This window comes from Vidua macroura, chromosome 4, assembly GCF_024509145.1.
Source record: "Vidua macroura isolate BioBank_ID:100142 chromosome 4, ASM2450914v1, whole genome shotgun sequence".
Taxonomy (NCBI): Eukaryota; Metazoa; Chordata; class Aves; order Passeriformes; family Viduidae; genus Vidua; species Vidua macroura.
Window position 1 is genome coordinate 57,073,310 of NC_071574.1, and position 25,128 is coordinate 57,098,437.

Below are 25,128 nucleotides of genomic sequence, written 5' to 3' on the forward strand. Positions count from 1 at the left end.
ATACTCAGTCACTGAATCATATAATCTTTTGTGCTCTGTTGCCAAATATTTACCTTGAAACTAGATACGTTCCTGAGCTTACTAAAGCAGTTGGAGGAGTGCAGGTTTCATGGTGCATAAAAATTTTGTTAGTATCCAGCTTCAGAGTATTTGCAGTTATTTCATATGCATTTGTTCTAATATTCTTTGGCTCACAGAACATTATTTCCAGTTCTCAAGTTTGCATTTTTGATATATTTGCTGACAAGAAATATATTCTTTCTTGGTATTGCCTTAACTGAGATAAACAATTTCAGGTCATCCTGGGAATTTTTGGTTTCTACTATTCCAGCTTCAGTTTATCTTTGACAAACATGACTGAGCAGAATTTTGTATTCTATCATTGAGTGTTTCTGCTTGATACCAAAAACTCAGAGTTTTAAACTTTCTCTAAAGCATTCTTCTGTCATGGTCATTTCAGATCAATAGTTGATGGCCATTTTATGATCAAGTAATACATGCAGGCTTTTACCTTCTCTGTACTTCAAAATAAGGGGATCCTTTGTCCAGCTCATCTTTCCTGTTGTTAGGTTATTTAGACTACTACTGTTTATTGCATCAAAATATTTTATAAAATGCTTGTTATTTTGGTGTTAATATTTGCTACAAGGTATTGTCTCAATACTCATATGAAGAACTGTGAAGAAAAAATTGTCCATTAAGAGTTAAAATAATTGTTTCAAAAATTGTGATGGAGAAGTGAGGAGAGACATAAATTTCCTTGATAAGGCTTTCTGTTAAACTGGTACTGATACCCTGTCTGGGTGGGCAGGAAGTTTCAGAAACTCAAATAGTTGGTTAATCTAAACATTGAATGAGTGCAAGATTTGCAAGTATACCATAAAGTATTATTTTCCTGGTTAAATGTCTTAATGCTGCTAATATAAACAACAAAAGCAAAGCAAAACATACCCCCTTCTTCACATACTGAGTTGTTCTTTTCTTGAATGACCTTCATAGGTTCCAGTAAAACATCTGTTTGTCTTTCCTGCCCGACAAGAAGGGAATTGTAAGAACAAAGAAAGGGTTGCTTCCACTCACAGATCTCAGAAACATTCTGGCATGTTGTTATTGTTATAAACTTGGCTCTCAACCACCAATATGATAACTGCAGAGTGGCAGTCATATATACTGCTTTCATCTTTTTAATATCCCAAAGTTGTTCCCCTTTCTTTTTTTTTTTTTGTGTCTCCATGGCAACAGCCATTAAAGAAGTTGGCACAGGCGTTTTTATACCAAAACTTCTTAGATCTGTTAGTTGACCAAATCTATGCACCTGCAGCCTTTCCATTACTCCTTACCTTACTTCTATTTTCTCTCCAACATGCAATTAATTGGGTATTTGAAGCAAATACATGGGCTACCACCCAAATTTCAATTCACCTAATTATGCCTGATCACCTATTTACAGTTGTGAGAGTTTGTGGAGAGTATATTGGATGAACCTCCTGCACTACACAAGTTTCTTCCATTCAATTAAGTTTCTCTTTAAAGTCATGATTTATAATTTCTGTTGCTTAGTTCTCAAAATTGTAAAATGAGGAGGATAATAATTTATGTAACCTCTGCCTGAATATAGCTCAATCCCTGTGTAATTTAAGCTTTGGTTGTTGATGAGTGTAGGAGTTTGCTTTTCATGCAGAAAAGCAGAGGCATAAAGCTGAATTGTTTTAGTGCTTTTGAAATCTGAATGCCTCATCATCTTTGGGTATCCATTTTGTGTTTCACACCAGGAGTGGTTTTGATAGCCAAGCTTTAATGTAAATCATAAAGCTCCCATGGAAGCTCTTTTGCAATATTTTGTTTTGCTTTTTTTCCCCCACATGTTTGCTGCCCAGATGATTTAGGATTTCTTAGATCACAAGGGCCACATTCTGAGTGAAATTGTTTTTTCTCAAGAAATGTTCTTTCTAAAGCAGCAGAGAGTTGTAATTATCTCAGAACTGAGAAAAGCTTGAAGTTGCAGAGACATATTGATTTAAATTTATTACTTTGGGGCTTTGTATGAGACATACAGTGATTAGGAAGAGCTTATTAACAGAAACAGTGATTATCCCACCACAAAAATGTTTATCTTGGCATGTGACTTCTGATAGTGTTAGCTCAGATGCCTTACCTTCTTCCACTAATTCTCAGCTAGATATTATAGGGGACAGTTTCTACTGCCAGATAAAGTTAGGGTTCAGACTTGTTTTAATGTAGAATAAATACCACTTCCTCTGAAAGAAGTGCTTTGTTCTGCTGACTTAAAAACAAGCACTAGTGGTAACAAAGATTTTTTTAATATGTTTTTGATGTAATAAACTTTATGTGTAACTTGGCTCATCTTTCAGAACAAAGCAGAGCTGACTGGGTTTGCATGCATTTTGTACTTAAACTCTTCATAGTTTAGCTCGTGTGTTTCTTATTCAGAGCACAGATCTCAGTATCAAAATTCTGGTTGTGAATTGTAAGAAATGTATAGGAAGACGTGAAAAAATAGTATTTCTGCCTATTATAAGCACAGAATTTCTGGTGTCTGCTTCCCAATGAATGTGTCCAAACAATCAAATAACTGGGTGATTTTAAAGTTCAGTTGACAGATGCTTTAATTCAACTTTCAGTGCTTTTGAATTACTAATGATACAGTCTGGTGACAGCAGTAGAGTTACACTCCAGGTGCCCTAAAATTAGAAAAAGAAGATCCGTCATTAAATCCTGAGAACTGAGAAGAGAAAGTGGGTGTGTTGCTGGTTCTGCCCTAAAACTTGCTGTTTAACCAGTGTCTGTTTTGATTTGGGTTCAAGCCTCTGTACTTGGGAAGGACCATAGTCATCAGTCCAAGCAGTTACAGGCAGTATTAGTGAGGAGCCAGAAGAAAAATGTTGTGATGGATGATAACATAAGACCCATTCACAGGAAATTGGATTTTTTAAGTGCCAAAGAGAAACATTACAGAACTCAAACACCAGTAAATAGCTGCTTTTTCCATCCTTTACCCTGGAAGAGGCAGCACTAATGTTGCTACAAGCCAGAAGGAATGTTGTTTTAATAATTGAAACTGCACACTTGATTTTGCCACAGATCTTCTGTTTCATTAGACTTACAGGCAGTTCTGATTCCTAAGTGGTTATTCTTCACAGAGGCACAGAAATACATACTGAAGAAAATAGTGTACACACTTTTAAAATGTAGTTACCAAAATGCATCTTTTTGTCTTCATTTGGGTCATTGACATTTTTTTTTCTGATGCTGATTAGGAAGATACCCAAAAGGAGAATGAAAACCTGAAATACTTCTATTTCAGACAGCTTTTAGTAACAGGATCTTTAGCAAGTGTTAGTTAGATTAGGCTCAAATAAATTACCTGATGTAGGGGAAGATTTACATGATTCATAGTGTGGTTTTGCAAAATCTTGGTATCTCCTTTAAACTTATGCTGTATGCTATTATATTCCCCACTGCACTTAACATTACATTCTTGATAAATATTTACTAATTACAGCCTTACTGGAATACTAAAGAGCCAGAACCATCCATTATCCAAGTATGTGAAGGTGAAGAAGATGGAAAGAGCCCATCCTCAGGAACTTGTGTATGTGTTTTGCTGGGAGCTCACTCATGGCACTCTGCCAACCTCTTCTGAACCAGGGTTAGTGGTATGTTAGTGGTCAGTCTTAATCAGCAGCTGTGCTAACACAGACTCAGATAGAGGCATAAGTCCTGCCTCAAAGATATAACAAAAGTCACACTTGAGCCAGCTGAAGCTCCTTGATAGGCTGTACTTAGAGAAGGAAAGAGATTGATAATTTATGGGGATCATTTGCTCTCCATAGGGAATTGTCACTTTTCATAGAAACAAAGGTGGTCAGGTGGTCATTTATTCTCTTGCCTAGTCTAAGGCTTTAGCCATTTCTGACAAATGTTTTGGAACAACTAAAGCAAAGTTGAGTCCACAATATGCCTTAGAAATCTGATTATATTAGAATAATTTCAAAAATAATCCCAACCCTTACTATATATCTTTTCTGAAATTTAAATTTATTACATGCTGTTATGACTCAACAGGCATTAGAAGATGTTTCTGGGTTTTGTGACAACTTTGCACAGCATGAAGATTGTAATATTGGTTCCCTTCAGTTTTATCCTCCTTAGAGGAAAGAAAAAAAACAAACCTGCTTTTCCCACTTCCTTCTGTCAGAGGCCATTTCACTCCTGATGCTCTTTGTGAACTCACTTCTACAGGTCTGTGTCCTTGAAAAACTGTTCCCTGACACTGCTCTAAAGCCATACTTCAAGTTTTACTAATTTTGCCAAGTCATTCTTTCTTCAGGGAGCATTTTGCCCTTGTCTCAACTGAATTTTATTTTTTTTTCAGGCTTGCCAAAATTTCTTTGAATTCTAAGCCTGTCTCCAGTGTGCTCACAGTTCTTCCCAAACTTTTCCTAGAACAGTTATTTTAATCTTATGATCTGTGAGGTTATTGCATGTAACTTGCAGGTGTTAGGATGTGATTTTCAGGAGTAGATTTTGGCCAGAAAAGCCTTCTAATCATACCAAGATCAGTCATTTATGCCATATAGAAAGTTATAATTTCTGCCCCCTTTTTTCAGTATCATCAATAAACTCAGCTCAGAAGTGTTGACAATATTAATGACACATGATGAATATTTGGCTTTTTTTTTTTTTTCAGTTTTTCTTCATCAACATTTTTTCAGCAGGAGTGCTAAAACAAATGCCTGCATTTTTATTTGCACAAAAATGCAAATGACTTTTCTTATAAGTGGTATTAAATGACTTGCAAAACTATCTTTCTGGTTATCATGTTTGAACAGCTAAAGCAAAATGTCCACAATGAAAATGTTATTTTAGGCATCTTGGAATGCTCTTTTTGCTTCCTTTTTTATCCACTGCTTAAGCATAATATAATACAGTTTCAATTCTCTAATGTAACTGCATTTTAGCAACCAAATCCAAACTAGTATAGCCTAGGTAACTTCATTGTAACTGCAGTAGTTCATATCTGCCCAGTGCCTACATTTTTTATGCAACTTCTAATTGTTAAGAGTGATTTCAGTCATTTCTGACTTACATAGACAAGGATATGTAATAGTGATACCCAGGTGATGCTGATCTACTAAGTCAGTGAAGATGACTCACTCTCCATGAACTATTATGTGTAACAGGATGTGCTAGTCAATCAGAACAAAGGTCACTTCTACATGCTCTTCCATATAGTTTCTGTCTACATAATTCAATCTTAGGAATGGCTTCAAATCCACCTGTTCTTGGAGACTATATTGCTTGCTGGAAAATGATACAATTTCATCTGCCATCAGTATTATAAATTTATGATTGCTGATGAATCGTTGTTCCTCAATATTTGACATTTTAATCAAATGTTCCCGGGGGCGAATTTTCATTTCAGATCATTAGTGTGATTCTTATTGGAGTACAGAAAGAAATGTAATGGAAAACACCCAGGAGCAATCTGAAAGGCAAAATTTTTCTATAGAGGGTTCAAAGTATATCAGAGTCCCATTTTGACATTTTAAATGAAATAATTTAGACTAATTTGGTATTCTGACTGTGAAAGGAAGCTGCTTTAGGTAAGCATGGAGGATCTTCCAGGATTACATGGGCCTTTCAATTTTAAGTAGTCCAGTACTTCTAATATGTGCATATGGCATGTAGGTTCTTTCTCTTTCTTTTGGTTGCAACAAAAAGGAAAAAAGGTAAAACATTTTCTTGCTGTGTTTCTTTATGCATGGTGGTGTTGCTGAAAAAAAACATAGCTGCAGGCAGTTTTGATTATTGGACTGCAGCTTTCATAAGGGAGATTTAGACTGGAAATGTCTGTTCTCAAAACACAGTGTGTATTCCAAATAGCCAGCAATAAAAGAGGACCAGGATAGCTTTCCACATACCTCAGCAAATATTTCCCTGGATTTGCTATCTGGAAGAATCTAACAGTAAATACAGTATTTAGAATGTATTATTGAAAGAACATTTCAATAAAATGAGAATCTGTGGCAGCAGATTTCACTGTCTTTCTGAAGAAACATGGATAGATAAATAGTAATGGTCAGTTGACCAGGAAGAGGCTAGAGAATAACATGGCTAGCTGGCCTAAATTTCCAGAGTATAATTCCTGATATCTTTCCATTCTTAGGGTCAAAAGGAAGGTGAGATCTCATTACCAACCCAGACCTTAATCCTGAAAGGCAATGTGCATTCTGCCCCCAACCCAGCAGAGTTGTATGAGATTGAATTTATAAAATTCATTTATTTGTTTACTTCTTCAAGAAGAAAGTATGATCTCATTCTCCCCGTCCTGAGTTTATGAGTGCTCTGGGTAATATTCAGCATTGCTTTTAGCATATATATGCACATCTTCTTTGAGTTTTTTAAACATCATTAGATTGATAATTTCATTAAATCAGTTGAAATGTTCTTCAGTTAAATAATTCTTATGTAGAGAATGATGATTATCCTCATAAGGTTTAATTCAGAACGGATTTTTTTTCATCCAAACTATTTCCATGAAGGCACAGGACTGCTGCTCCCTTACTATCTTTCCTGTGTCCACTTCTGTCAAAACTTTCAAACAAATTTATCCTGAAGTGTCCTGGGGTAGTCCAGGTCTTTTGATTGAGCAGAATCACAAAAACCTGGTGAAGAACCTTGTGCTATGTTTGTGAAGAGCATGAATGTGCTCTGAAGGACCATAATGCTAAAGAGTAACTTTTAGCTAAAAAGTAATACTTTGATGTATCTCTTTCATAGTGGAAGCAACTGCCAAATTCTTTCCTCATTCATTCATTCATTCATTCATTCATTCATTCATTCATTCATTCATTCATTCATTCATTCATTTTCCTGCTGTTGCTGCTGTTGGCTTTATGCTCCTGGAATTACTGCTTTTGTTTCTGAGACAACATCATAAGGGAAGAAACCATGTGTGCTACTTGCAGGTTTTGATTTATTCTTGAATGGTTCTTCGTTAAGGTCAGAGCATTGCTACAGACTTCACACTATGAGAGATTTTAGCAAACCCTAACAATATTTCAGAAGATTGTACTAGGCTTGGGCTTCTGTTGTAGCAAGTCTTAAATGTGCCTTCCAAGAGGTGGAATCTCCATTTCTAAGATAAGCTTGTGCATAATTTTTTCTCACCTTATTATTTTGAAATAATTACTGACATTATTTTGAAATATAGTATTTTCAGTTGGAACCACCTCTTAAAGAATGCAGTGGAGCTCTTTTAGACATACACTATGCAGTGAAGACAATTTTAATTAAGCAATTCTAAGAATTTCATTTATTCAGCTGTAATGAGCCCTGCAGCATATAAGTGAAATGATAAAGTTTTTGCCACTCTGAAAAAGCTTACAGTCTAAAAGCTATGAACTAGTAATTTGAGGGAATAAAATAACATTTTTTGCTGTTGTTATGAATTCCCTTAATCTATGTTATATACTAAAGACATTTTAGGAAAGATTTTGATGCAAGTGATGCAACATCTTGTTTAGTAGCATCATTGTCTGAGGGGATGAGATGAAAATAGCAAATGCCAAATTATATGTTTTAGTTACACAAATTTGTATAAAAAATGTTTAGCAACTACAATAAATAATGCTTTTACAAAGTCTGGGTTAATTAATTCACCAGGTGAATCTTTTAAAAAATATTTTAAAGAATATATATATAAAAAAATCACACATAGAAAAATTGCATTGCAGCTTAGAAATATACCAGCAAAAAAGATTTCATTTGAAATCAGCTTTTTTTTTCTTTGATACAGCTGCCCTGCAGTCATAATTAAAAGCTAAAAATTCTTCTGAACAGGGTGGTTTCAAAAAATGGTTGACTCAGAACTGAGGAGCAATTAGAAATTAATTCTCTGTATAAAAATATAAACACTTGTTTATTTCAGTGCAAGTATTTTCTATCTGCTAATCAAATCATAGAACTCCTCCAAGAACATTCAGTCCAGCCAGCACTGCCAATTCCAGCACTAAACTGTGTCCCTAAGAGCCACGTTTACCTGTCCTAAATCCCTCCAAGGATAGTGACTCCACCACTTCCCTGGGCAGCCTGTTTTAATATTTGACAACTCTTTTAGCAAAGAAATTAGCACATATCTATTTTAAGTTTATCAGGCAGTGGTCCTGTCTGACAAAAGAACCTGTAACAACCCCAATATCAGCAGGACCCTAAAGGCTCAATCACTTCCAGCTACAGCTTTGCCAGAAGGAGAGATTGTTATTCACAGCTTTCTTACAGACATTTTTCACTCTGGGGTGGTTATTGTCCTCTCACATCTATTAGTTCAGTCTCAAAAATAAACCCCACTAATATAAACAGTTTCAATAGTATTTTGTTCACATGTCTAAAGATAGATACATGTTTTGAGTAATGAGATTTTATTTCTGAATTAACTGCCATAATGGTTGTGTCACTGGCTACTCAAGGAGAGAAAGAAAATGGCAGATGCTAATTTGCAGTATATTGCACCCTGAAAAATAGCCAGGTTTGATCTCAAGAACACATTAAGCTGTACTGTAACAGAGTGCTGTAGTAAATTGCTTATTGATTCTGAGATACTGAACAATGGGTCATCAGGTTGCTTTCTCAATGCTCTTTGTGTTCCCTCATTTTTAATTTTTTTTTATTTAGATAGCAGTAATAAAAGTCCTATATGTTGCAAAAACAGTATTAAAGAGTCTAAAGATCATCTGAAAATGATTAATTATAAATAGAAATGACACTTCAAAAAAATTGTTACATTGCTAAAACAAAAACAATACCAAATGCTTACAGATTTTTTTAAAAGCATAATTAGCTGGCACTAATATAGCCACCATTAATCATTTAATCCAAACAGTCACCAAAAATATTGCTTATGGTTCATTAGGTATCTTTTTTTCTCAGTCAGTCCAAGTGCTTTTATTAGGAGATCTCAAAGAAAAATCTTCCCTCTGGCCCTCTTCCTGAACCTCAGTAATTTCCTGAATTTCCAGATTTTCTTTGCAGGTAATTGCGGACAGAATGGTACAAGCCTCTGTGCCATTGTCCTGTGGAGTGCAGCCACTCAAATGGGTTTGGCTGTGCAAAGTGACAATTCCCCCAAATCTCTTTTCCTCAAGCCTAAATGATCTGAAAGAAAATGAAGAGTGAGAACGATGCTCTACTTTTGTGAGCTGGCTAATAAATCTCCTTGTGGCACAGGTCACCCAAGGAGACATTTTCTGAGAGATTCCTGTCCTAGTCATAGGATAAGCTTTCATGCAAACATTCCTGGTGTAACAGCCCATGTTTAACAGTGTCAATTTAAAAATTCCACTTATATATAGAAAGATCAGCTTGTTTTGTTAAAAATATTTTTTCCCTTTCAGTATATTTATTCTGTGGTTTTTATTACTGCTTTTATCGGGTTTTTTCTCACTTCTGAAGATGCCAAAACTAGTAGAGGATTTGATTTCTTAATAAGAAAATGTGCATGTAAGTCACAAAAATTATCATTAAATACTTATGTTAGGAATAATACCTGAAATTATTACTGTTCCTTTTTCAATAAATCTATTTCTTTTTCTCTCTCCCCAGTGTCCTAATTCTACAGGCAAACAACAACATTTTGTTCTTTATCTCCTAGCAGACCTTTGAAAACTGTTGAATTAGGCACTTTTTTAGAAAATACGAGCTTGTGGTTTTATACCTGTTACAATTTTTTTTTAATACCTAATACAATTTTTTCTTTTAAAAAGAAATACTCAGGTGGGGACTTTTCTTTAAAAGTAGAAAAATACAGCTTAGAGAAGCTGTTCTCTTGAAGTCTGTTACCAAAAGAGAGAGAAACTTTTGCAAAAATGCCATAATTGGGAATTTGCTTTCTAGCGCAATATTATTCTAAATTAGTGGGAAGGAATTCTGATTAATTTTGGATTTCTCTTTTAAATTCTTAGTGTCTGTAAATAAAATTACATTAATTGAATCTACATGGGCTTTTGAGAAGGTATTTAAAAAGGGTCCTTCCCTTCCTACTGCTTCTTTCACCAAATTGCTTTCATTATTCTTACTTCCTACTAGATAAAATGAGAATGATTGGTCTTCCTGTAAGTATTGGTAGTGCTCTGTATTAAAAATTCAGAAACATATATAATTTGTCAGTATGCGTTCAAGACTAGAAATGGAAAGATACTTTCTAAGCAAATATTTCTCCACTCTGTTATTGTTTTAATTCTGCTTCCTAGTCTTTAATAATTTATATTAGTTGTTGCATCCAGCTAACGCCGCAATTAGTTCTAGTGTTTCTCTTCCAAAGCTGCCTCTGTAAGTTTTTACAAGCTACCTACTCTATTCATAGCTCATTTCCTGTACTCTGGTTTGCCAAGTCATTGCTTCTGATTTAGCTCATTTCTAAAACCCACTACTCATCTATTTTACTTCATTTAAATAGATCAACAATATCTATTAATTTATCAGCTTCTACATTGGCTCACAAAGTGGAACACCTTGAGACACTCTATTACTGATTTGTGTTTGGACTTATGTGCTTATGGGCTTTTTAGTACAGAACTTTCACACAGGAATTAATGTGTTCTATGCTCTACACCAACCACGGTTTGATGACTGACTGGTAGTACAGAACACCAAAGCAAATGGCTTCTAATAGTGTATTAATCTTTTTGAATGTGGATTCTGTTCAACAGAATTCAGGATTTTTTCCATTGAGTTAAAATCACACCATATTCTGTGTAAAACAAGACCCGTAATGAACTATTTTCTGTATTCAGATATTCCTTGAAGTTAAATTCCACAAGCATTGGAAAGGGACTGAAAATTGAACAGCTTACTGCTACTCATATCTTTCTTCTATAGGTTTTCACCACTTAGCTGCTAGGCATTGAGGAACCTTCTCAGAAGTAATGTACTTTTTACTGCATGAAAATCTAAGGGACCTAATAAGAAATGGAGTACTTCTGCTGAAATTGCCTTAGACCATAAAAATTGAGAGCTTTATTCAGACATAATTGGAAAATTGTTGCTGTTTCTCTCCTGTTTTGTTTTTGCCTTATTTACATTGTCTGGGACTTATTGAGAAGTCTCCATATTTTACACTTTAAAGAGTTCACTGTGGCAATTAATCTGAAGTGATATGTTGTAAGGATGCTGAAGAAATAATCTGAAATTATTTCTTTAAAACAAAGCTTCTTTGTGTTCCACTGGGAAAGAAATAATTTGAAGTCTTGAGAAACTAAAAAGGAATTTCAGTTTATTCCTGGCAACAGCTTCCAGATTCCCAAGATGGCCAATATCCATGTGTGGATTGGCTATTGGAAGAAAAGAGAGCAACTTGAGGATAATTGACAAACTATAATAATAAAAATGTCCAAGATATTTTATTTAATTGCAAGTCAAGATTGGAAGTGGTTTGGAAAAGAAAACTAAAAAAACCCCCAACCACTTATCAGAGCCTTCTGTAAAAAATATAGCAAATGGATATGTGTACTTTTAGGTTTGATAAAAACCAGTATCCAGTAGCATGGCAAGAGTGTGGTTTGTCAGGATCTCTGGGGAGTCTCTGAACAGAACAGAGTTGCCCTGGCAGAACTCCCAAATCAATAACCCTTGCTCTAAAGGGACTTTGCAAATATTTATTTTTAATTCATGATAGGACCTTTGGGGCATGGGTAGGTGGTTTCTCTACTGGAAGTTTGCCTCCCCTTGTTCCTCTATGGGAGCATCGCAGCACTCAGTGGACTTCCTACTTACTCTTTCTCCCACATTTATTGACTCATCAATTGATGTTCCTTTGTCACTCCTTTTACCACAGGCTGACACGTGTTGTCATACATAGTTTACACTGGTTTAGCTAATGGTTTGAACACTAATTAGAAAAGCATTTAGGAATAGGAAATTAAAAAGCCATAGGGATTTAATGTATAGCACATAAGTCACAGCTGACTTAAACCAGGATCTCACAAGTTCAAAAGTTAGATATATTTCTTTCTGATTGACGCAAGTAAGCAAGAGAAAAATGAGATAGAGGATCCTCTTCAACAAACTGAATCATAAAATATCCTGAGTTGGAAGGGACCCACAAGGATCATTGAAGTACAACTTGCTTGGAAATAACTAACTCAAGGCACAAGAATTAAGTCCATGAGAGCTGGGGTCCCAGCACTTGTTTTTCCTGCACAGTTGAAAGTTCTCAGTGTAACAGTTGTCAGTCTTAATGTAAGAATTTGCTTTATGCAGCTCATGACAGAATATTGCCAAGGCTCTTTGCCTGAAGTTAAAATCAAGAACTTCTTCCTGTTCAGTAGCTGCCACAGGTTTTTCCTTTGTTCTTTCTAGTAATTGTTTCAAGCTTTTGAAAAATACTGTAATTTATAATCATCCTGTATGAGATTATTGCCTAAGGATCAGAATCAACTTGGATTTACTAGAGTAAGTCTCGTGTGAATATAAATTAATGTTCTTGTCCTCCCACACATAGCAGGACCTTGTAGAACTTATCTATGTACTCTAGGACGAGTAAATAGATAAAGAGTCATTGATAAAAGCAGAAATATAATACAAGTAAAATACAAAGCAATGCATGCCTTAAATGCCCTTATTAATGTCATTCACAGTTCCTTACTTTTCCCTGAAAACTTGATCTAGTTGTAGCTCAGTGCACAAATAGAAGAGTTTAAAGGTATGGGAAAAAGGAGAACATGGTCCAGTTTTCAATTCCGAGTGCATGCACAGATATGAATAGAAATTCTGAAAGTGTCAGCTAGAAATTCAGAGAATTGGGTGATGAAAAGCTGAGATTACTAAGAACAAACAAAGATGTCAACCTTATATTAAGGTTACTACTCTAAATGAATTATATATATTTAAAGCGTGGAGAGTTTCCTCAAGATGAGAAAGGAGTATTACTGCTGGAGAAAAAATATGGAGAGACAAGTTTAGAAGAGATGTCTATCCTTTTTACAGAGCAGCAAGCACTAACTCTATGTCAGTATGAAACATTTTTATCAAGGCAGGAATTTTATCTTAGTAGCAGATTTTGAACAGAGTGCAGGAAATACTAGAACTAGGAGTGTAATTAATACACAATGAGTGATAATTAAATTATGAAGTTTGTATGGAGAAATTGAAGCTGCAGGCAAAAGAGAAGAAACTGAGCACTACCAACTTAAAAAAATTTCAACCACAGGAAGCTGCATGTTTTAATAGTTACAAAGTCAGGAGGAAGTAATCAAACCCCACTTGTTGCAGCACTTTGTTTCTTTTATCTTGTGTCCTGAATTGCCACAGGGAAGACTTGCTATCAGCATTAGCATGCTGCAGTAAGTGTGTGTGTGTGCCTGTGCATGCAATTGTTCATTCATAGACAAGAGCATCCTTAAAGAGCTGTCCAAAACCTAAAAGTTTAAACTCTTGTTAGGTAAGTGATGTTTCTTTCATCTTTCAGTGTTAGTGTTTTTTTTATGTGCTTTGCAATGGTTAGCAAGGCTTTGGATGGAAAGTTTCAGTTGAAACTTTTTTCATAATGTTTTTTGCAAAGGTTTCAAAGTTCCTTTTAAAGCCAGATCTCACATTTTCTTGATCAAGGAACTAATTTTATTAGGATTTTCGGCTGGTGAAATCCAAAGGCCTTTTCTCCAATTACCTATTGCTGACTGACCTAGGTCATAGCTGACACACTGACTAGTTCAGCAGAACTGAAAAGCATGTGCTGGTTTAATTTCACTATTTTTGGCAGTTTTCTCTAAATTTCTATAAAACATTTAAAAAGCACATTACAATGACTGCCTGGAGCACTGCAAGTTAATTATTTCTACTCATCTTAATTAGATAATAGTGTGAACACTATGAAGGTATACTCCTCAAATAATTCATTAAAAGTATCTCTCTTTGGTCTTTAACTTTCCTAATGAGTATGAAAAGACTTCCCTCCAAAAGATACTGGTGTTCTTGTTAAGGGATGTTACAACATGCTCCACACACATGATTTGGAGAAGACACAGATGCTTCTCCCCCCTGCCAGTGGTACCAGACACATGGACTGTGACCTGGGGACCTGCTGCAGCCACTGGCACTGAGCCTCTCACTCACCCTGGAGCTTGCTGTAGGTGTTTTTCAGAGCATGCACCCAGCACAGTGGCTGGGACTCCCACCCACTGCAGTGAGTGGCACAGAGACCCCACTGGCTCCAGCCAGAGAGTGACACCACAGACTGGGGACACCCATGACTCTGCTCTGACTGCAGCTGCTGTCCCTTTGGCAAATGTGTCTGAGTCCAGCACTGAACATGTTCCCATATGGCATCGACACAGTTTAGATAAGAAGCTAAATTTAGAGGTAATGAATATTTGAAAGGTCTCTTTCATTAAAATTTCTTTACTTTTTCATTCAAATTATTAACTCCTCTTAAGAATTTTTGCTCTTTTTTCCTTTCTCTACTGAACTCTTTCATTCCAGCTCATCTCATATCACCCATTTGATTTCTGTCACTCACTTTTGGTAGACTATTTTTTTTTTGTTTGTTTTCAATTGCTTTCTCTAGTCTTCTTACAACGATGTTTTTCCTTTTTTGCTTTCATATTTTACAACATAGCCACAGTGCCATTGGATTTTAGCCTCCAGGTTAAAACAGATCCTTCATTTCAGTCGAAGCATCAATTAGTTTTCCTCCACTGAAAAACTCAATGAATCTCCACTAAACCAGATAAACTCAATCTAGTAATTAGTAGAAATTCAGTCTCTTTAACAGCTTTTCTTTATGGGTCTGTGCTGCTGTTTGTGACCTGCTAAATGCTTGGGGGGGTCTTTCACTGCCCCCACTGTGCCATCTCTGGTGCCAGCCCTTCAGGCTCTTCACTGAATAGGGACACCACCATGGAGGTGTCCAGAAGTGTCTCCCCAGGGCTAGGACCCATTTCACTGTTACTCATGTTTCCACCTTCTTCACTCTTTGTATCCAGAAGCCATCTGCAATGCATCGGGATCACTTGCTATTTCTCAGCATCACTTGCTATTTCTGTGGCACTAAATTGTTTGTGAAGAGACACAGAGAGAATGATCTCTCATGTGTCTTAAAAATCTCTTCCTAATCGGTCTTCTTTCTAGATCCCACAAGATAAGTAACTTTCTGTTGATGTAACTTGTTCTGTGAGCATTTGTATGCATTACAGATAGATAAAAACTTCTAATAAATAAAAGGGGTGGAGGGGAAAAGGAAGGAAACTGTACAGTTCAGTGCAGCAATAAATCTGATGGTCCACTTTAAGTGAGATTTTTCTAAAGAAAACAAGTGATCTGTTATAAATATGTTTCTTGTCATAGGGGACCAGCTTAGTTTTACACACACTTAGAGAGTGTGTTGCAAATGTGTTAAGTGGTATTAAATGAATTAAGTCATCTTGACATACTTGTACATTTGCAAGTATTTCACTGAAGAAACTCTCTGCAATTTTCAGTGTCTATGCACCTGGAGATGTTTATAACAGTTTTAGATAGTGTTTACATTGAACATTTGTATAGAAATTGTTCATAACATAACGAGCTTTTCAGATTGAAAAGCTGCATATCATGGAAAGGCATGACTGGAATGATAAAGCTGTAGTTGGGAAATTTAATGAAGTCTGTCAGGAGAAAAGTGTGGCCATTTCTCTGCTTTATCACTTTTATACTTTGATGCTTATCTACTCTATTTCTTCTCTCCAGTGATACTACTTAATCCTCTCTTCGTTCGTCCTTTTCCCTTTGACAATCCTACAAATACCAAACTGTAGTTACTGGTTTTGACAAGACCACTGGTTCTTTGCCCTTCATTTTCAATCAAATCCTGTTGCCTCTAGCCTTCCCAATTGGCTCTGATCTCTAATTTATTGGTAGAGAAGTGTAACTATCAGTTCCTAATCTGCATCTGCTGTTGGGAGACTGATTTATGACAGTATGTACAAGAGAATTTAAAGTGAAGGAGAGCAATCTGACTTTTAAATTAGAGTTCCAAGATATTCCCTAAAATCCTGCCATCCATTTTTTAACTCAGTACCTTCATGGGTGATCTGATGTGATCTATAGGCTTTTAGTAGTCCCTGAATTTGATAGGTATATATTGCAATGAAAAACAGGAAGCTAGGATCAGTAGAGGAAGAATCAATAGAATGCACATCTACAGACAAATGAGATTGTCAAGAATGTTTTCCTGGCTTGACAAAGAATGCTGATGATCTACCACGTAGCCTACTGACAGCTCACACACTTCCTCGGCAGGTGCTGCCAAAGAGCTGAGGCTGAGACTTATAAATATTTATGTTGTACATAATTTCTTTCTATTCCCAAGCTCACTACACAGAAGACACATGTACCCTGATTTGTCCTGAACTGTGAATATGAAATCTGCACTTCATTTTGTCTCCCCTGCCACTCCATCTGTGATGAACCATTAACAGTTTAGTGGGGTTGCCAGCCCTTAAGGGTCTGAGAGAAATTCCATCATACAGCTGAAATTAAGCGTAAATCATCATGTCAAGAAACCACGTAATGCATTTCCCTTTCAGTTTTCAGAGTCTTTGTCACTTTTGTCTCAAAATTTTGTATTAAAAAAAAATGATCTGTCCAGCCTAGATTTCAGGTCTTATGCTCAATCTCTTCCAAAGATACTACATCCAGAACTAATATAAAAAAGAATTTTTTCTCATTTTTAATGGGAAGACATAAAATCCTGTAGGTGAACAAAATCCAAATTCTAGCACTATTGGGACCTTAGCTGTACTGTTAAGGCATTGGAACTGGCCCATGGATTGTAAATGCTGCTGACTAAAAAGCAGAGTTAGATTTAAGCAGTGTGAGCTAACCTGCTGGCTTTGCCAAATATAAGAGGAGACTTTGAGAAGGAAAAAAAAATTAACAGAAATAAAAAAGCATGAAGGGAAAAAAGAGTGGGGGAAAAAAAGAGGTAGTTTACATGCGACTTTTGTCCTCCACTAACAGACAAGGAGAAAGTTGTTGGAAGAATTGTTTCTAGTTTTTGAACTAGAAACATCCTCCTAAATAGGATGATAACCAGCCCCAAAAGCTTTTAGGGATTCAGATTACTATGCCTTCTGTGTATATTTATCACCTAAATCCCATTACAAAAAGGCAGCAATGAGACAGGTAGGTACTTCTTTGACCAGAGAGTATTTGATGAAAGCAGGAAAGGTGAGCATGGCTTTAGGGGCAAGGGCAGCAACAGCAAGGTCTATCTTGTGCACTTAGTGGATGTCTAAGATAGACATTCTGATTTATTTGCCACTGCAGCAAAAAGTGGCCTACCAGCCCTTGCTGTCATGCTGACTACAAAGAATTTTCAAAGATGCCAATCACACTTAGAAAGGGAGATATTTTGTCTCTGAAAACTCCTTTCTAGATGGTCTTTCCCGGGGTAGTCTGACCTATCTCTGTAACAACAGGACAATATGTAATATGTACTGTCTTTCTAAAGCTGGGATCATATGTCTGAAAAAAGTAAATACACTGAGTTAAGATAGTCTAGGTGTAGGTGTATATGATTAGAAATATACAGTCATATATTAATCACTTATAACTTTTAGCTTATAAAAATTTATATATTTTTGTATTTTTTAATAACCAGTGTTTTTTAAAAAGCAGTGTCAACACTGTGATAAAGAAGTGACTAGGTCACACACATGACAATGACCTGAATGCTTTTGGTCAAGTACAATTTTTAAAAGTAGCAGTCTGGAAAAAATTGCACTGGCCATATGTACGTGTTGTACTCTTGATATTAAACCTCGATAAATAAGTGACAGTTCTCAGTTTAAGTATCTCTACACAGGAGGTTTAGGCCATTGGTGAATTTGACAGTTGCAATTACAGATATAAATCATGCTAAATAGCAGGCACTCCCTCAGGAGGTCGTGTGCCCCACGTCTGTGCACAGGTAGCAGTAGAAGGCTACCAAGATGTGAGAATATGTGAGCCGTGCTCCAGTTACAGAACTGTTTGTGAAACGTAAGCACCTCTGGGGAAAATTGCCCACAATTCCACATGGTGTAATACAGAGATGAGTTCTAGGGCACTCCCACAGTGAATTCTGGGGAAAAATGTGTCTCACAGTTTAATTTTCATTGCAGGGAAACAGATTATTAAATCCACGAGCAAGCAGCACCAGTGAACTAACCTTAATTTGAAGAGCCTTCACATCCAGCCCAGAGGAGTTTGTGCCTTAGTGGGTTAGGGATAGGAGCTATGATATTTCTAGTCAACATATTATTGAGAAAAAAAAAAACCAAAATAATCTGGAACATTCAGTTTCTCCTAGGTATCTGTTTTCAGGCTAAGAATTACTACTATTCTACTCGAAAAGTTTGAAGGAAATAGGGTCAGTCCATCATTATCAGTGTGTTGATGCTTCATAGCTCTTCTTTTCACGACCAGCCACTTTAAGGACTGGTAATAGGAGTTTCCTACTGTATAAATATTTTTAATCTATTAGATTAATTAGTTTCCTAATGGTCATATTAGAGATTAAGATTTTTCCTTAACCTGCTTCAAACTGGGCAAATAGGTACAGAATTCACAGAAATTATTAAAATATTTCATCTTCATTATCACTTTCAGTGTTTTGACACAGCATAGGCCCAGTGTGCAGCATGTTTTCTCTGTATTAAGTATTTTTTTATTTTAGCTCATGAAAAATCACATTGAAAGTTGCAGTACTGATCAGGAGATCATAACAGGAGTAGCTGCATGTTGAACTAACTGTAGCCACTGGGAATGAAAAGATTCCATGCTGTTTTCTTATACTGTGAGAAGATAAACCAATCCCCTCACTTCTGCTCTGACCATAGTGTCAAAATTTTAAATTAGCTGCCAGAAATGAGTGCAGAGCTATACTGTTCTTGGTTACTTACTCCTCTGATATTACTTTCTCCTATAGATATTATTTTAGTTTTGACCTTAATCATATTACTGCAAAGCCCATATGGATTGTATTGAATTCCATGAGCTTTTTGGGTGTTAAATGTAGCAAAATTCTCTATTTACTCAAGGCTTTTAGTTTCAAACCATTTAGAAATAATACATCCGTTTATGTCTTTTAAAGCATTGTATACATCATCAGTAATTATATAGGTGTGGACCTATGTAATTATATAAGTGTATAGTAAATTTTGCAAATCTTAAACAAATAAGATAGCTGTAGATATTTCTGCATCATGTCTATGCTAGAAGAATTCCTTATAAAAATGTTTCAGATAAAAGATTTCTTTCATGCTCAGATAGATACAGTACAGGTATAGTGTGATACTGCAGATACTGCCAGCTGAGACAGCAAGCTACCCATTTAAAGACTCAGGTTTGATGCTCAAACTAAAAATAGGAAGTTTGAGATCCCATCAGATCCCAGATTGCATTTTTTTATGCATTTATCTGCACTATGTTTCTGAGTTGAGCTGATGGTTAGGTGCTACAGGATAAAAGTGTATTCATTCTTATTATTCGTATTAAAAGGTTTAGACATTTCCTGAGACAGTCATTTAGGTCCATCTGACCTTGTGCTTAAACTGGATTGTTTTGTTTTTGGATTCACCAGAGCTGCTGCTCTTTCAGAGGCAGAATTTGTCTGCTGAAAGTTGGTTGATTTTTTCAGGCTGTGGCTGAGTCATCCCTGGTTTTTCTCATTTCTTTTTCATTTCCTTCAATGTTTTCTCATATACAAGCATATTTTGTTCCCTTTTATTTACAAAGTTTAATATCCTTAAAGCTTCTTGCTTGCTGTTCCCAAATACAAGTACATATTTAAGGTGGCTTGGGAACAGTTCTACGTCATGTCTCTAACTCAGGATTCAGTGCAACTGCAGCAGAGGGGATAACTAAAGATTATCCTGGTGCCTGTGCCCTTAGCACAGGACCTGTCAGTTGTGTCTTTCATCTCTTGCCCCATCTGTTTTGCACTCTGGCTGTTGTGGCAAGAGCCATCATAGAGCAGTGTTTGTGTTTCCATGCACGCAGTAGAGATGAAAAGTGCAGGAGTTGCATAATGTCCCAGGCAAGCTCTGCCTCTCAGGAATATAAATCAGGTACTGAGCTGTTTTGCAGGTGTTAAGTCTGCCATTTGCAGCAAATATTCACCCAGGCAATGCTTGCTCATATCACCCATTTTTTTTAAGATGGTTGGTTAGACCTCACAGGAAGATACTCCAACGGTTTCCATCACAGTAAATAAAGGTGATGCTGTTCACCTGCTTTATAGCACACGAACATTAGCTATTCAGCCAAATTAGTCTTTAAAATCAGAGTAAAAATAGTATTTATATTTTAAACATGTAGAGTGCCAAATATTAAAGGGAGACTGACTACACCTCATGGTTGATATTTTACTACTCAGAAAAGGCAAAAGTACCAGATTGGTTATCACAATTGCCGAATTCATTATATGGGAAAGCTCAGCCATGGAATTAGAAGTCTGCCAGAAAGGACAACAAAAGAAATCTTTGAGATTTCATTTTGATTTGGTTTTGTTCTCCATCTTAAAATTCAAAATGAAATAGGCTTTAAAGTCTTTAAAGTATTTTAACATTAAAATTTTTACATACCTTCTTTTGACTTCTGTTGTTTCAAATTAATTATCTGACACTTCTCTGTTAGACGATTTAAGGTGGGTTATAAAAATATTACAAGAGGTGCACACAGACAAACAAATCCCCTGTATTGGAAAGACGCTGGAAAGATACAAAGACAAAACAATTTTGTTGTCCTGTTCAAAAATTCTGGTTGCCCTTTGCAATTCATGGTGGCTGCCATCTGTTTGGCCTTTTCCCATCAGGATTCTGCTCTAATGATGAACTCTGCAGCATGTACAGAAATTGTTCTCCAGCCTATGTTAACAGTCCTGATAATATATTTTTTAGGTTTCCTCTACGCTCAGAACAGTACCAAACGCAGCATTAAAGAGCGACTTATGAAGCTCTTGCCCTGCTCGGCTGCCAAAACGACATCTCCTGTTACTCAAAGCAAGTTTTATTTTTCATTTTTTTAATTTGATTTTTTTTTTAGGTTTGCATGCATCAAAAGTTATACTTTCATTAACTGCTTATTTGAGAGGCAAATTATCTGCTGAAGTAATCATATGGTTTATCAAGGTTTAAAATCTAGGGATGCACAGATTTGTCTGTGCAGAGTAGGATGGCAAGATACCACTGCCACGGTCTGCCACGCAGGAGCTTGGCAATTGCAGCAGAGGGGATAACCAAAGATTAGCACTTGGCACTTATCATCTGCAAGTTAGTTGACAGGTGATTCCCTGGTAAAATTTAATACCTGCTCTCCATGTATTTGAAAAGTGGCAACTTTTTTGTATTTTTATGCACGTATTTGTGTGTGCTTGCTATTCAATTCACAGGGGGTACAATCATAACTGGTCTGGGAGGAAACAAATGGCCCTGCAGGTTTTGAATATAGAACTTCAAACTATTTAGGGAACAGGACTTAAAGTTGTTGTCTGAGAGGAAAAAAAAAATAATGAGATTGAAAAGAAAGTATGTGAATATGGATATACAGGAAAAGCACACTGATATTATACTGAATGTCTTGATCAAATCTCTCCAGAGTAGGTAACAGATAAATATAGAGGGGCAGGGGGAGTGAGAGATCAATACATAGATACATATATATTCCTAGATAGAGATTAATTATAGTAAAAACACTATAATGTCTTCCTATATAAATTGACTCCTGTAGCAGATTTTAAAATATCTCTCTGGATCCAATTCAATCTAGATTAATTTGACTGAATTCTAGGCATTAATATGAGCACCTAAAACCAGAAGCTGAATGGTTCACGTGTTTCTTGTATACTCTTCTGATAAAGCATATCAATCAATCTCAGGTAAAAAAGGCCTGCAAGAGCAGTTCCCCATGTCTAGTGAATCCAGGACAACCATATAGGTTGAAAGAAATACAGGCCCCTACTAAATGTCAAGACTTCACAGGTATAGATCTAGGGTTTCTTTACGCTATCCCCCTTCAGTGTTTTTCATATCCTCCTCTGTAGAGAAAACTTAGGTGCTTGCTTTCCTTTTAAGTATTTGAGATGAAAAGGGTTAAATTTCTGGATGTACACGGATTTATTTTTTCATGGTGTCTTTACCTAATATGTCTTAATTGAAAATAAGGTAGCTTAAAAACTGCAGTTACGGTTGTGGCACTTGTTAATAACTCTTTCTGGATAAGTTACTGTCAGCTGCATGACCTGAGCAATATGGCACTAGATGTTAAAAGGAATCAGAGAATCACAGGATTGTTTGAAGTGGAAGAGACACCTTTAAAATCATCCAGTCCAGTCCTCCTACAAAAGACCAGGTTGCTCAAAGTCCCATCCGACCTGAATACTCCCAGGGATGGGGAATGGAATAGATAAGGAAATAGAACAGAATGAATAAAAAGTTTGATCTGTTTGTTTGAAATCGCTGGGAGAGTGACACGTCCTTGTTATTTGCACATTTCTGTGTAAGCTCTTCATCTGCGCAGGTAACCAAATATATTTGGAGTCAGTCTCAGAAATCTTGACCATGTCAAACTTATATTTTCCTTACTGAAAGTACTCTATAAACAAGAAGAGAAGTTGAACTAAAATGAGTATTAAATATTTCCTATTTGACAACCAAATAGGTGGTAAAAAGGCGCATTCAATAATTTTCTCTGTAATCTCCTCAATATTTAAGTGCTACATTAAGTAAAAATGTTATATCAAGTGAAAATCTTGAATGATATTTGTGAATTGTAGATATACAGTTATTATTCCATTTTGACATCATGTGCTATTTAATTTCTGCTAGCATGAAAGAAGCAACATTATAGTGTCCTAGGAATGAAAACAGCAGCACTTGCAATAGCAATCATATTTTGTGAATTCCTGAGAAATTATCAGGGAAATATTTTTTAAACAAGTAATTTATTGAAATATACATAGCCTGAATTTGCACTTCTGCACTTCTATCAATATGTGCTTACAAAGGTTATCTAAAAATGTAAGATCTCTTTTCAGCATTCATATTGAACATATTTCAGCATTCCTATTGAAAAGAGCATGTAAAAGAACACCGTTCTGTGCTCTAGTCTAATAAGTCTAAACTTAAACCCATCATTCCCTAGATATGTGCATGAGTAAGTACACATGGGTAGGACTACACTCAATGGTTCTGAAAAAGAAAAACATGCTAAATAGTTAGGGAAGCTGTAATGTGGTGTTTCTGCAGGGAAATGCATGTGCACAATTTTTTACAGGTATGAATTATTTGAAGATTACATTTGTTTTTTGCAGTGTTTTTACCATCTTGTTCTTTAATTAATAGTGAAAGGTTCAAAGCATATCTCTCTATGACATTTACATTAAAAAAATGTCTTTACTATTAAGCTATAAGACATCTACTAATTAATGAAATCAGTAAGAATATTTTTTTAGTACATTAATGAGGGATTGTGAACTTGTTTCTGATTTTCAGTTGGCATGAAATTTCATTTCTATGAAAAAAAAATGTATTCCTAACTTATCTAGGTTGAATAAACCAAAGAACTGAAATAACTAATGCCACAGAAATCACTATTGTTTAGAAATAGTAAAAATAGATTTTCACACACTTTTCTGCATATTTTAAAGTATAGAATTTTCTTTTCCAGCCTGGTATCTAGAAGTGTGAAGAAAAAATTTAAAACCTGCAAATGATTAATGAATGCTATAGCATTTTAGTCATCACAGGTGGTTGATTTTAAGGAAGTTTATGATGATCTTGCATTTTTATTATGCCTATCTATAAGAGACTAGAGAAGTCGAGTGTAAAGAATGTTATACTGAACCTTTTCATTAACATCATCAGCCTATTGCAGTCTTCTACATGCTCACTGAATCACTTAAATGCAATAAAAATGTTTACTGCTAAGGATATACCAAATATTGTGCTCAGCACATTGTCTGGCCTTTATCTCTAGGCTCACATTTATTATGTGTATTCATTTAGCTTCCAGAAAAGCTTGTAGATGTCTCTCTAGGTAGCCAGATGCTTTACAAATGGGCACTTAGAAAACTCATGTCATGTTAAGTCTTTTTCTGTCTAAAACCAAAGCCCTTTAAATCCCATGTAACCATTAAAATATAAAATAAAAGTGAGCTTTCAACAATATTTATTCTCAGGTTTATTTTTTTGCCAATTTAGTTTATGTAGCTAGTGTTAAATTGAGGTTAACAAAAAAAAGTCATCTGGATCACACTGAGATCATCCTCCTGAGAAGAGTGCTAACAGCAACATATTTTTCACAGGAGAAAGGACAAAGCCCTAAATTTTGTGAAGATTTTTCCAAATAGTTTATATATTATTAAAAATCTTTTTAAAGGTTGTTTATTTTTTGTTTAGCTGAACTGTATCTTCTGATGCCAAATTTCTCCCAAGCAGCTGAAAGCTATTATTTCTGCATTATAGCAGAACAAAAATATATGAAACTGTAGGCATAATACTACTTTAATCAACTACTCTAATACTATGTGTTTATGAATATTGAACCAAATAAACTTTATTCTAAGAATAAAGGGTCCCAGATTCTAATGAAATAAAATATGTATCTTCAGCATTGTATAAGTGACAATTAGGCATTTTTACTGTTATATTTCTATAGTTCCTATAAATCTTAAATGAAAATAAGGCAATAATTTCATTAAATTAATCTGGACTACTACATAAGTTACATTTAAGGCTGTCAGTACTTAGAAATGGACACACACATTTGTATTTTTGATCACAAGTGACTGGCACTCTATTCTAAGTTCCTTTAGCTGTTTCATTGAACTTTTGCATTTAAAACTCTACCTAGGAAAAAATGCATTGCTAATTCTCATAGTTTTAGGTCTACACTCAAGTGTAAATCTTGAATGTGTATATCCACATTCTTACTTACCTAAATAAGAGGTCATAAAAACTATCATGTTCCCCATTTAGGCTGCTCACCCTCAATAATATTTCTCCTAATGGGTCAGTTGTACAATACTCAAAGTAAGACCTGCTGCTGGATGTGCAACATCAATTTCACATGCTTTCCAGAGGACAACTTCAC

The 25,128-nt window shown here is 35.6% G+C and overlaps 1 protein-coding gene across 9 annotated transcripts in view; it reads left to right on the plus strand.

Moving 5' to 3' along the window:
* Positions 1-25,128, plus strand: part of KCNIP4 (potassium voltage-gated channel interacting protein 4) — a 385,281-nt gene that overhangs the window by 321,138 nt on the left and 39,015 nt on the right. For 2 of the 9 annotated variants that reach the window (XM_053976051.1, XM_053976059.1), the window contains exon 2: positions 20,937-21,038. The exons of the other annotated variants lie outside the window; for them this stretch is intronic. In XM_053976051.1, the coding sequence (XP_053832026.1) occupies positions 20,937-21,038 (102 nt within the window). The remainder of the gene's footprint in view (positions 1-20,936; positions 21,039-25,128) is intronic. 9 annotated transcript variants of the gene reach the window in all.